This window comes from Acanthisitta chloris, unplaced genomic scaffold (assembly GCF_000695815.1).
Source record: "Acanthisitta chloris isolate BGI_N310 unplaced genomic scaffold, ASM69581v1 scaffold6332, whole genome shotgun sequence".
NCBI classification, from domain to species: Eukaryota; Metazoa; Chordata; class Aves; order Passeriformes; family Acanthisittidae; genus Acanthisitta; species Acanthisitta chloris.
Genome location: NW_008662350.1, coordinates 2258 through 14216, shown reverse-complemented (window position 1 = coordinate 14216; position 11959 = coordinate 2258). Strand labels below are relative to the sequence as shown.

Here is an 11959-nt window from a genome sequence, read left to right as displayed (position 1 = left end):
GCTTCTCTTATGCCTGCAGAAATGCCTGCACACCACTGGCAAGCCAAGAAATTAGATCTTTCATTCCCTTCACACCTGGCATCCCACGCTGGCATTTGCCATCATTCAGCCTCAGTTTTGCTATAAAACTTCTTTCTGCAGCCTATGAGAAAGTCAATGTCTCCCTGGGATTGCATTTCTCCATCCCTGCTCCACCAGGCAGCCCACATCCTCCACTGAAGAGCTGCAGTCAAAATACCCCATGCCACAGAGGAGAGAAATGTTATTTCTTGAGAGTGGTCTACTGGTGAATAAGTAGAGTCCCTCAGAAACAGCTAAACCAAGCTTGTCCTTTTGTCTGCCTCCTGATAGCCATCTCTGCTTTATTTTGGGAGCAGGGCTAAAGCAGAGTGGTGCTGGTGCTCCACTGTCCACCACCTCCTGTCTGGAGCTCCTCTCCCCACATCTGGGTTTCCCCAGCTTTGTTTTCCTCTTTGCTTGTGCCTTTCCATCACGGCTGGGCATGGCCTCTCACTGCCCAAACAGCCAAATTTTTTAAAAATAGCTGTTTGGGAAGCAGAGCCACCTGCCTCCAGTGATCTGCAGCCTCTTGTGCTGCAGGGGATGTCTCGGTCATGCTGCCATCCAGCAGTGACCACTGTATTTTGCAGGGGACTCAATCACCCCCAGGGCTGTGAGAGTGGCTGGATCAGCTCAGGGCCATGTCCTGGTGTTCTGATCAGTGAGAAGTGCAGCCCTGAAGCTGCTATGGAGAGTTTGAAGCCCTGGTGAGGCTGTGATACACTCTTGAGGCAGAAAAGCCATGTCCCCAGCCATGCCTCCAGCCCCATTTGGATGTCACATAGCTATTTAATTGTCCTCTCTGGTTCTGACAGCAAAAAACCCCTGTAGGAAATACATTGCCATAGAGCTCAGATGCACACTTCACTTTGGAGGCACTTCATTCTCAGTTCTGAGATTAGAGAGTGATTTCATTTGCATAAGCCGGGAGGGCTTCCAGGAACCAGCAGCCTGAAAATTAGCCCAGTGCTGGGAAGAGCAGAGACCCCAGTACCAGGGGAGCAGAGGGAACTGAAGGGACAGGGGTGGGCAAGGGAACCTCCTGGGGGGTTGAGCACCCAGAGCAAAGGGTAGGATATAGCGAGGGACAGCGATTTCCCAGCCAGCTTAGACTCTACGAACAGCTGGAGGTAACCAGGGTCTCATTTTGTGCTTTTCCCACCTCCAGACTGGATCTTTGGCCCTAACCCAGATGACAACAGCAACAAGAGCGACATCAACTGCATCAGCAACAGTGTCAACGAGATGAGCGAGATGCCTGAGGCTCCGCGGCACCGGGACCGCCATCCCCAGGATGTGGTCATTGCCATCGGCGAGACTTGTCACTTGCCACAGCAGACGTGACGGCCGTGATGTCCGGGCCAGGAGGGATGGAGCAGCAGGATGGAGCAGCAGGATGGAGAGGAGGGATGGAGCAATGGGACAGCGCAGCATCCACCTTGCAGGACCGGGCAGTGAGAGGAAGGGATGGGCAGAGCTGGCACTGCAGGGCAAAGCCCTTCTTCCCCCAGTTTCGCCAGCCTCTATGGACCTTGTCAGGACGGGTGGCATCACCCCTTCTCCCAGGCTTGTCAGCCCTGTCCTGACATCTGCCCATGGGTGTATGACCCCTTCTTTGTTCCCTGTGAATAGCAAAAGAGAAAAAGCAAATGCACAATACACCCACCAAACGAAGCTTGCAAGAAAAATGAGCCAGAGAGGGGCCGGGCGGGCCTTTGGCATGCGCCTGTCCCGCAGCGCGGGAATGGGGTGGTGAAAAGAGCGAAGGAGACAAGTAGGCTGCAGACAAAGGGGGATGTCTGTGTTTCTGGGGAAAGACCCAGGATGCAACAGGTTGCAGGAAGGCATGGAAAGGTCAGTAGAGGTCAAATACAGCCTGGTGTGTTGGTGACATGCCTGAGCCATCACTCCTCCCCTCAGTTTAGCCACTCCATCTCACAGCACATTTCAGCAGGTGTATCACATGGCTCTGGGACAGCAGGGTGACAGTCCTAACTCCCCAGGGAGCCTTCCTCCTCCATACCCATGGCCGGGTCAGAGCCATCACCTTCCCTCCACCACAGCTCTGTTTGAGCCCAGCTTCCCAACCAGCATCCCCTGCCTGGGAGCAGCTCTGTTTGGACAGGGCGCACCCTCATTCTCCGCTCTCCATCATCTCCAAGGAATGTTGCTGGTTGGGAGGATGAGGGTCCACCTGCATGAAATCCCAACTCTTTATGTGGGAAAATAGCCATTATATGTCTGCATCCCTCAGACTCATCCCAATGAGAGCCATTACCAGCAGACCCACACTGGACTTTGTCAGCTTTGCGGCAAGCAAAGGCATAGGACAGTACCACAGACCTCTCCCCAGTAATTAGCATTTCCAGTCAGACACAATGTTGCTGCCACCATCATTTTTCTCCCATTTCTTTTGGCCATGGCTACTCTGGCAACTGCCAGCCATCCCATGTGCTGGGGCTGTGGAGAGGAGCTAGGCAGCAATACCCTGGCAGCACAGGGGTGTGTTGGGGGGTGATCCCATAAATGTCGGCCCTTGGGAATGGGACTGCAGCACCAGAGCTGGTCTGAGGAAACTGGAGGACAGGAGGTTGTATAGGGAGAGACTGGTTTACCTGCTCCCCTGTACTTTCAACATCTAGGGGCTGGACATTGGGGTGCCCCTGGCCACTGCTCAGGAGGGACAGTGAGACCATGTGTCTTGCACTGGCACTGCTCTCAGAGGGACTAGTCCCTGCCATGGGGACATGCCATTCACTGGGCACAACTGGTCCCCCCATGGCTGCAGGCAACAACGCAGTGATTCATCTGCACTGTTGACCCATTGCCCATCAACTGCTGGAAATAAGGTGGAGGCTTCCCTGAGGATGGAGGCAGTCACCTCTGCTCCAGTCAGGCTCTTGCTCCCTTCCTGAGACACCTCGGGTCCCACATGACGTGGTTTGATCCCGAGGAGATGCTCTTGCACCAAGCAGCAACTCCTAGGGCCAGCATGGCTGTCACCCACCCGAGGCCACTGTCCTGCAAGCAGGAGCAGAAGGAAGGAGCCAAGCTCCCTCCTGTGGCCACCTGCACCAGATTGCTCAATTCTGGGAAGGGGCTGGCAAGGAAGTGCCCTCAGTCCACTTCCCTCCTTAGTCTCTTGAAGCCATCACCTCTCTTTTGAAGGCCCTCTTTTGCAAGGATGCAAGGAAGGATCTTGGTGCTGTGTCCATCTCCTTGACTGACCAAGCCCTGGGTAATGTTATGGCAGTGTTCATGGTAAGGAAAACCACCAACCATCCCCCTGAGCTGTGGGGTCACACCTGGTCAATGCCAGGAACCAGGCTGGCACCATATCTCTGCAGGACACCATGGCTGTAGCTGCCTTTGCAACTGACTCCACTGGAACCTGCCATATGCCAGGGAAAAACCACAGACAACAGCAGTTTCTAACACCACCTTCCTTCATATCTCCCCATCCCTGCATCATTGCCATCATCTAGCACCTGACTTCTCCCTAATTTGTGCCCAAACATGTCACCAGACACCACACTAGTGCTGAGCTCTGAGGATGAGGGTGAGCTTGTCAGAGAGTCCTGAGCCATTTTGCCTTTGGACACTGGAGGCAGAGTATGGCTTTTGGCTGAAAGCAACCTATGTCCCTCCATGAATTCAGCATTTTTCTGGCCAACCACTCACCCATGCAGATGGCTGCATTTTGGAGGACATTTCCAATACCCTCAGAGGACCTCTGAACTAGGGTGACAGGACAGGTCCAGGCAGATGAGTGAGGCTGCGAGGATGGGGAATGGAGAGCTCCATATTTTTGTTTGGGGACCAGTGCAAATGCTACAGCACCCTCAGCTGTGTGTGTCCCCTGTCGCCCCCCCCAAGCCCTGTCCTTGTTGCCCACTAGTTCTGAAGCAGGGGATGAGAGTCTGGTCACCCAATAGTAGGAGCCCAGGGAGAAGGTCCATGGGAAGAGGTGCTGGGGGCTGCTTTGCCCATGGGAGGTTTTTGGAGAAGCTGAGAGGGAAGAGTGATGAATGTGCTGGGCTGCTCTGCTTCAGTCCCTGTACCTCTTCAGTGCAGGAGGTTGCTCTTTAATTCCCTCTTTCCTCCCCTAAGCGCCTTAGGGAGCAGGGGCGAGAGATGCTGGTGCTTTTTATAGCAGCCATAATCCTTACTGCTCACACTGCCTGTGCCCTGCTGCCCCGAGACCCAGAGCTGAGCCTGCAAAATGAGGGCTACTGCCCCAAAACTGCCTCAAACCACTTTGGTTCCCAGCATTGCCTCTCTCCCAGGGCATAGAACCAAGCTGGTGCTGTTTCTGGACTGAAGACCCTTTTGCAGAAGGTGTTGGATGGCCATGAGTACTGTACTCCCCTCCCAGTCACAGCACTTTGGTGAGGAGGGACAGACAGAGAGATGTACAGAGATATATGTATGAGCACTGAAGCAACTATCTGGCCTCCCTACTCTGCTTCAAGACATGTGGAACTGGAACCAACTTCATGGCACAGCCACAAGAAAGTCCTCAGGAGCAGGAGGAGCTGGAGGAGGCTGGGGGTTTCTTTCATTTCTAATCCTCCCCACCTTTACAAAAAAGAAAACTGAGGCAGGGAGGGAGCAGGGAAGGGGTTCCTGGCCCTTCAGCCCAAGAGCAGTACCCTTTGCAGTGCAGTTGATGAGTTTTAAAGGCTGATGAAACTCCACACCTGGATGTAACCCACAAGACATGAGCTTCAGGATTTTATCAGTGTCATTTTGGTGCTGGGGTGGCTGGTTCCCCTTACCCAGCCTGTGCCCACAAAGCCAGGGATGGCATTTGGGCTATGCAGGCTTCATCCATGGGGATGAAGGGGACTGAGGAGAAGGGATGTGAAATGAAGCAGTAGAAGGTTTGGTGGGGCAGGAGCAGGTCCTGGGAGAGGCATATTTCACCTCCTGCCCCTGTCCTGGTTGTCAGAGTTGTCCCCCATCCAGATCTGGTCCCTGTCACCACCCCAGGTCCACAGACATCAGGGAAGTATGATGAGCACTGCAGCTGCTTTGTTCCCAGCTGGGGACATTCCCCTCTCATCTTGCTCCCCATCTTTCCCCATTGGTGTCCCCAGTGAGGACATATCCTCACCTCACTCGAGAGGTGACCATGTAGCATGGGGGCATCAGCCCTGGCCAGGCAGCATCCCTGCCTGCCCCTGCCTGATCCTGCCCTTGCCCAGGCCAGCCCCCACCACCCTCCCAGCTACCACACCATTTCTCTTTCCAGCAGCTCAGCTTCTACTTCTCTCTAACCAAAAGTCCCCCTGACTCTGCACCCTGACAGGAGGAACCCAACACATCTCTCAACGTTTTACTGTTTCTGTTTTACTGCCCAGGGTTAGGCAGATGAAATTTTATCTGCTCCCTCCCGCTCCCCCCTAGCCCCCATGCACAGACCAGAGGGTCTTGCAGGAGAGAGCAGCCAGGCAAATACTACCTAAACGTTTCAGACTCTGCCTGCACTGATTTGCCCTGCTGTAGGTCTGGCCCAGGTCTCCCCCACAGCCTCATTGCAACACATTTGCTGTAATTCACCCTTTAAACACCCCTCAGGGGGAAAAAAAACAACACAGGGGAGTTCGTCTAGGTCACTCTGAGCTAAGACGGGGAAAGAAGATTAATTTCTCAGAAGAGCAATTCAGATTTTTCTTCCGCTTCCTACTGGGGACTGAGGCAGAGCTGGTGGCAGGAGCACACACATCTCCTGGGCACACACAGCTTTTGGTGTCACCCCTGGGGTGGCACTGAACAGGATGTCCCCAGGACCAAGTTCTACATGGGAGGCATAGGGGACTCTTGCCAAGTGGTGGGTCATGGAAGTGGGAGGAAGGTCATCAGGGATGCTGATGGGCCAGGGTGGGTGCCCAGCACCCAGGGAGGAGGAAGGAGGGAGCTGTGCCACGGCTCTCTCCTGGCACTCTGACTGCTTGAGCTTGTCCTCATCACCCACCCGTGCCCACACACCCACGAGGCTCTGAGCAGTCACACTTGTTTTTCACTCCCAAGGAGTGCCGGGAAGCTCTAAAGCCAGAGGATTAGCCTCCAAAGCAAAGGACTGGCCTGCTGCCAGCCCCCGTCAGGGAACAAACAGCCTGGGGAGGCATTTCCCAAAGGCTCAGCTGGTTCCTGGCTCAAGCTCTGGCTTGGTACCCTTGTTCGCCAGCCTCACAGTCACTCAGCTGCAGACACCAAGAATCTTGGAAAGGTGTTCCCATAGGTAGGGAGGAGGCAGGAGGTTACCAAGAGACCCTCACTTGGTGCCTGAGCCGCCCTGGGCAGTCGGAGTATCCCCTATCTGGTGTGGCTTCTCCAGTGTGTGGCAGAGGTTTAGCAGAAGACAGGCACTAGGGGGATGCCTCTCCCTTCTCCTCTTTGCACAAAACCACTAGGAAGTTCCCACCTTTGGAGATCTGTAACCCTGGGGCAGTGAGAAGGAAAAGCTGGAAACCAGATGGAAACTCAGGACACAGTAATCTTACACTGGGTTGGTTTAACCCAGTACTGGTGGGTCCTGGGCACAATATGGGGAGCAGGTTAGATGAGGGGTGCTGGCAGGAGGTGAGCTGGGCAGTGGGACCAGCCTGGGTGCCATGTCCCTCGGTACTGGGACTGAATGTTGTCCTGAATTGGAGATGGCTTTAGCATTATAGGAATCCCCCTGCGAATCACCACTTTGCTCCAACCAGCACCAACACTTCAGTCTTGTCTAGGAGATTATCCCCACTGCCAAAACAGGGCCAGCTGAGAGTAAGGCTTGGTGGCAACCCACCACATTTGTTAACCTCTCCTGCCCCACGCTGTCTGCAATGGGTCAGGCAGCACAAGCCCAGGGCTCTCCTTGCAGAACTGCTCCCCAGCAAGGGTTACAGCAAACCATGGGGTGCAGAGGACCTGGGCAGTGAACAGTACAAGGGTCAACAGGGAACATGCATCTCCAGATAAGAGGAGGGTGAGGATGCTTGGATCCAGCCCCATTGGCTGTGCCTGCACCCACACAACCCCTGCACCTGCTCTCTGGCTCACCCCACAGTGATGCACCCCATGCCAGCAAGCCCTTGGCCAGATCAAAGGCAACTGTGTCTGGCAGAGGGACCAAACACCCTTGGACTGAGGGAGGGCCTTTGGCCACCTCCCTTCCGACATGGAGACCATGCTCTTTTTCCCCTGGGAAAACGTTATTTTCATGCTTCCTCAACTAACAGAAATCGCTTAAAGGGCTGCAGTGCTCCAGGGACAGGCCTCTTCGGAGTAGAGCTGCACACAGGGAGGGGAAAGCCCAGGGGAGATTTTAATAGCAAGCAAGGGGAGCTATTGGAGTGTTTTACTGCCTCGTTAAGGCAGTCTAATCTCTGTGTATATCTTGAAAAAAAAAATTGGCTTGGTGGTGTTTTTATTGTAACAGAGGTGGGTGTTTTCTGGCACGGCTGGGATCCTGCCTGCTTTATCTGCTTGTTTTCTTACCTGATACAGGCACTGAACAGCCCAAGGGCAGCAGCAGACAGGGTAAGGGCCAGGCAGATCAGGAGAGAGGCTGTGGATGCATGCTGTGGACTGTTTCCCTCCCATGGGTGCTCTGCACCCCAATGCTGCACCCACCCTTCAGCAAGATGCAGGTCCTTGGGGTGTTTCGCCAGGGCAGGTTTGGGACATGTTGGCACTGCATGTGCCTGGGCAAAGCCTGGAGGTGGGTGACCCCTCATCCAGACAGCCCAGAGACAGAGCAGGGGATGGCAGGTAAACCATGAGGTCCCATTCACCCCTCCAGCTCCAAAGGCTGGGATTTGGGAGACACACAGATTTGGGGTCTGTGGGCAGCTTGGGCTGATGTAAGCCAGGCTGAAGAGTCGATGCCCAGGGTGCTCCAGCAAAAGCTCCTCTGTGGCAATACATGGCTGTTTGACTGTTGAGGTCTCAAATTGGAAGAGGAATGGGCCGGGCATTTTATTTCTAAGGTTTTCTTCAATACTTTACTTTTATCCTCAGCCCAGCAGAAAATGGGGAAATCCTGCCGAGTCCTGCTGGCTCCAGCATCTAATTCCCCATCTGCAAAAGCTCACGGTGTCAAAGCCGTGAGCCGGAAGGGATGCTGAGGCCCGGATGGCAGGGTTGGATAAGCCGATTGCATTTGCTTTGGAAAAGCTGATGTTTGCATGAGCACCAGCTCTAGAGGTTTTAAAGGGATCCACCCAGGAGCAAATCCCAGCAGCCTGATATCAGAGCTGTGCAGCTCCCGCCCCAGCTGGGCTGGAGAAGTCTCTGCTCTACACCCAGATCCCTGCTGCACCTCTTGGGTGGAGGCCACAAGAGCCAAGGCTGCTACTGCAGAACACAGGAAGCAAACAGACACTCCAGCACGACTAACGGGGCTGGCAAACACCTAAAAAGATCCTCCTTGGAAATCTGGGGCAAGAACGAAGAAGCTGCCGTTTGCAGCTCAACACATAGTTCAGCCAAGATCAATACAGTCTCACCAGCATCCTTGTCCCAGCAGATGTGCACTAGTACTCAGCTGCTTCAGCAAGTGTGACTCTTATGTGTCACCATCTTGATGTGAAAAGGGACAAATCTCCAGACACTTGATCTGTGCCTGTTTCAGGGCTGGGGCTAAACCTGCCTTCCTGCAGGGCTGCCAGCAGCTCCAGGGCGTACCAGCCCAGAGCCTCTCCCCTTCCCCTAGAAACACCCATAAGGTCGGCAAAGCACCAACAGCATGGCCTGGGAGAAACACTAACATTTATTAAGCCAGCTATTGTTTGTTGAGAATGATTTTAACAGCGCTGGAGGGCTTACCCTGTCTCCCCCAGGGACCCTCAGCCAATTCATCGCATGCAGAGTTAGAATGAAAGCAGGGGACAGTCAGCCTTGGGGGACAGCCAGCCTTGGGGCACATGGTGGCTCAGTGTCAGTGGCAAAGCTACACAGGACACCACGAGCTGCTCACAGGTGATGGCCAGCCAAGCACAGCTGCTCCAGGGCAGGCAGATGGATGCTTGCATAGGGCAACCCAGCCCCAGTTTGCTGGGATTCTCCCGTGTCCTTGGCAGGTGCCATCTCTGGGAAGTTTGGATGTTGTCCTGCTCTCCATGTCCATCCAGGGATGTCCTGAGGATATGCAGGGGAAGGGAGGGTGCTCAGGGGTCTCAGCATAGAGGGTAGTTTCCACTGAAGGTGCTGCTTCAAAGACACCAAGCTGAACCTGTCATGCACCCAACCACCCTCATAACCATGGCCAGCTCACATCTCACATCTATAGTCACTGTCAGGTCTTCCCTCTCTCTCAGATTCCCATTGACATCACGAGATGTTGTCCTCACTCCTACCACTCCAGCAACGAAAGAACCAAGCTGCCACCCACACAGGCAAGGGAAAAACGGCACCACAGTGAGAGCAAAGTCATCACAGCACTCAATGGAGACAGATGTACCCATGGGTTGTAAACTCAGGACACTCCAAAGCTTATCCACACATGTGGAAGAGCCCATCTCCTTGAAGCAGGATGCTCATGTCCTTCTCTGCATTGTCTGGGGAAGGCAGCAGGTCCTGCCCAAGCTCCCAGTGGCAAGTCATGCTCTACAAGCCAGCGAGGGGTGTGCTGGGAGGCATGGTGGGTGGACAGTGAAAAGCACAGGCAGAAGCCAAGGCTAAAAAGACAGAGATGTCTCCAGGGCAGGGTCACTGCAAATTCACCCCAAAAGAGGAGTCTCATGTTGCTGGTAGGAGGCAGAGACCTGGCACCATTAATCACACAGGTAAAAAACCCAGCCTTCACCGCCATCACACTGCATCACGTGAAAGCAGGAGACTTTCTGAGCCCTGCAGTCTCTGCCAGGCTGCCCATACACTGCCACGTCCCAGGGTTTCTGCAGGACTGATCCCAAGGTGGAAAACAGTTCAGAAACAAACTGGGAGAACTGGATCTCCATCTCCCACCCAGTGCTGTGCTGTTCTCCTGTCATCACATCAGATGTCTGCACCATCATCCTTCCTCTGCAGGGCACAAATGAAGGCTCCCCAACCCTGCTTCAGACTGACTTCACAGAGGAATTTAAACCATGCAGGGCTTCATCTGCAGGGAAGGGGTTTTTAGCATCCACCATGTGCTGGGGCCAAATCCCAGGTCAACTCTGCCCTGGATGGACACTGGCCTTGAGGATGACGATGGAAATGAGCAGATCCAACAAGGATGCCCTGCTGATGGTCCTGCCTCGCACTTCGCACTTCACATACTGGTGCCACTGAGCTGTGGATGCATGGAAGCATCTCCTGTCCTCTCTGGACAGTCATTTTGAGGGAAGGATCCTCAGTGTTTTGCAGACAGGAGGCTATGTGTTAGAAGGAGAGGTCCCAGCAGTGCCACTGTCCCAGGTTTCCCCACCACCAACATCAAGGACAACAGAGGAGTGTCCAGCCACCTGCAAGCACCACCCCAGAGCAAAGGATTAAATTTACCAGGACCTACCTCATCCCACCTCCCCCAGAGATTTGCCACAGGGCAGGCACCCCATCCCTTATGGCTGCATCACCAAACTGAGGGGCAATCAGAGAAACAGTGCAACACCACCAAGCCAGCCTGTCCCCCACTCTCCAGCCACTCCAGCTCTCCCAAGCAGAGACAAATGAAGCAGAGCAGGCAGTTGGGAGAGCAGGACTGGGAAGTGAAAGCCACAGACTATAAGAATGTCACATCATCCTGAGACTGGAGCCAGCGCCAGTGGGCATCATACTCCAGGTGCAGTTTGCTGTTGAGCTTGCAGTTCTCAAAGTCAGCCTCAGTGTTCCGAGCCTTCCCACCCAGATTTCCCTTCCCCAGCCTCTCCCCAGCCCCCGGTGGTGATTTCGTGTCTCTGCCTGCTTCCAGAGAGGAGGGCTGCTGGCCCAAATACCCGTTGGCCACCTGGGGCTCCTTAGCAAACCGGTGATCCTGGGGCAACCCAGGTGGGGAGAGGTCCATGTGGGGCCACTCTTGCTCCACTTTGCCCTTCTCTTGCTTTGCAAGACCCCTCTCAGAGTCGATCCTGACCCAATCCTGCTCCGCCCTGACCAGGGCTCTGCCCGGTGTGGATGCTGCGGCAGTTTCAGCAGCGTTTTGGGAATACTCATCCATGTCATCAGCCAAGGTGTCCAGGTAGCTGCCGACAGAGATGCTGTCCAGCCTGTCGTTGGGGTCCTGCAGGCTGTCCCAGCTGCCCCGTCGCGAGGCCTCCTGGCTCTCCACCAGGCTGTACTGGCTGGGGGGGGGGGGGGGGTGGCAACGGAGGGAGGCTCCTCCAGCAGCCACTTCACCGCCTCGATGCCCTCATTCACCACCACCAGCTGCTGCAGGATCTTCACGTCGACCGCTCTCAGGTAAGCCTGGCACAGAAACAGAGAGCACAGGGAGTTTGAGGGGACCAGGGTGACTCTGGTGGCTAAGGACACCCAGTCCCAGCCCACCCTGGCAGAGGTGTCACCATGGTGGCCACAGGTCTCCTGAGCTGCTTGATGAAGAGCACAGTATGGGAGAACACCCTGCAGGGACTCATTCTAGGGGACTCCTTCCGAGACATGGGGATACAACCATTGGTGATCAATGACTTATGGCTTCCACCAGCCACCAACCCTCTCAGGGAAATAAATCCAGGTCACTTATGTCACTGTCTCCTATGGCAACAAGGACTAGAGTACTAGGTGCAGATCTGATCCCAGAGCATCCCCCAAGCCCTGGGAGGCTGCTGGCAGGGCAAGTGGATCAGGCAGAGGTATTACTCAGGGCAAGGGTCTGGCTGCACTGTCAGCATTTCCCCGGGTTGGTCCCTTCATGCCTCTTTTTCCCTCCTTCTAGGGTCTGAACCAAGCCTGGTGACAATGCTACACAGCAAGATTTGGAGACTCA

The 11959-nt window shown here is 54.7% G+C and overlaps 2 protein-coding genes across 2 annotated transcripts in view; one reads left to right on the top strand and one right to left on the bottom strand.

The window, feature by feature from the left end:
• LOC103798319 overlaps window positions 1–1730 on the top strand; it is a gene marked incomplete at its 5' end in the record, with an annotated part of 9833 nt that extends 8103 nt beyond the window's left edge. The window contains one exon of the mRNA XM_009070573.1: window positions 1229–1730. Coding sequence (XP_009068821.1) covers window positions 1229–1404 — 176 coding nt within the window. The remainder of the gene's footprint in view (window positions 1–1228) is intronic.
• Window positions 1731–10756: 9026 nt separating this feature from the next.
• On the bottom strand, window positions 10757–11439 carry LURAP1 (leucine rich adaptor protein 1; the record flags this gene model as incomplete). The annotated part of the gene is given in 2 exon segments (XM_009070572.1): window positions 10757–11331; window positions 11334–11439. Coding segments are annotated over 2 exon segments (681 nt in total), but the record flags the coding sequence as incomplete, so codon positions are not given.
• Window positions 11440–11959: the final 520 nt, after the last annotated feature.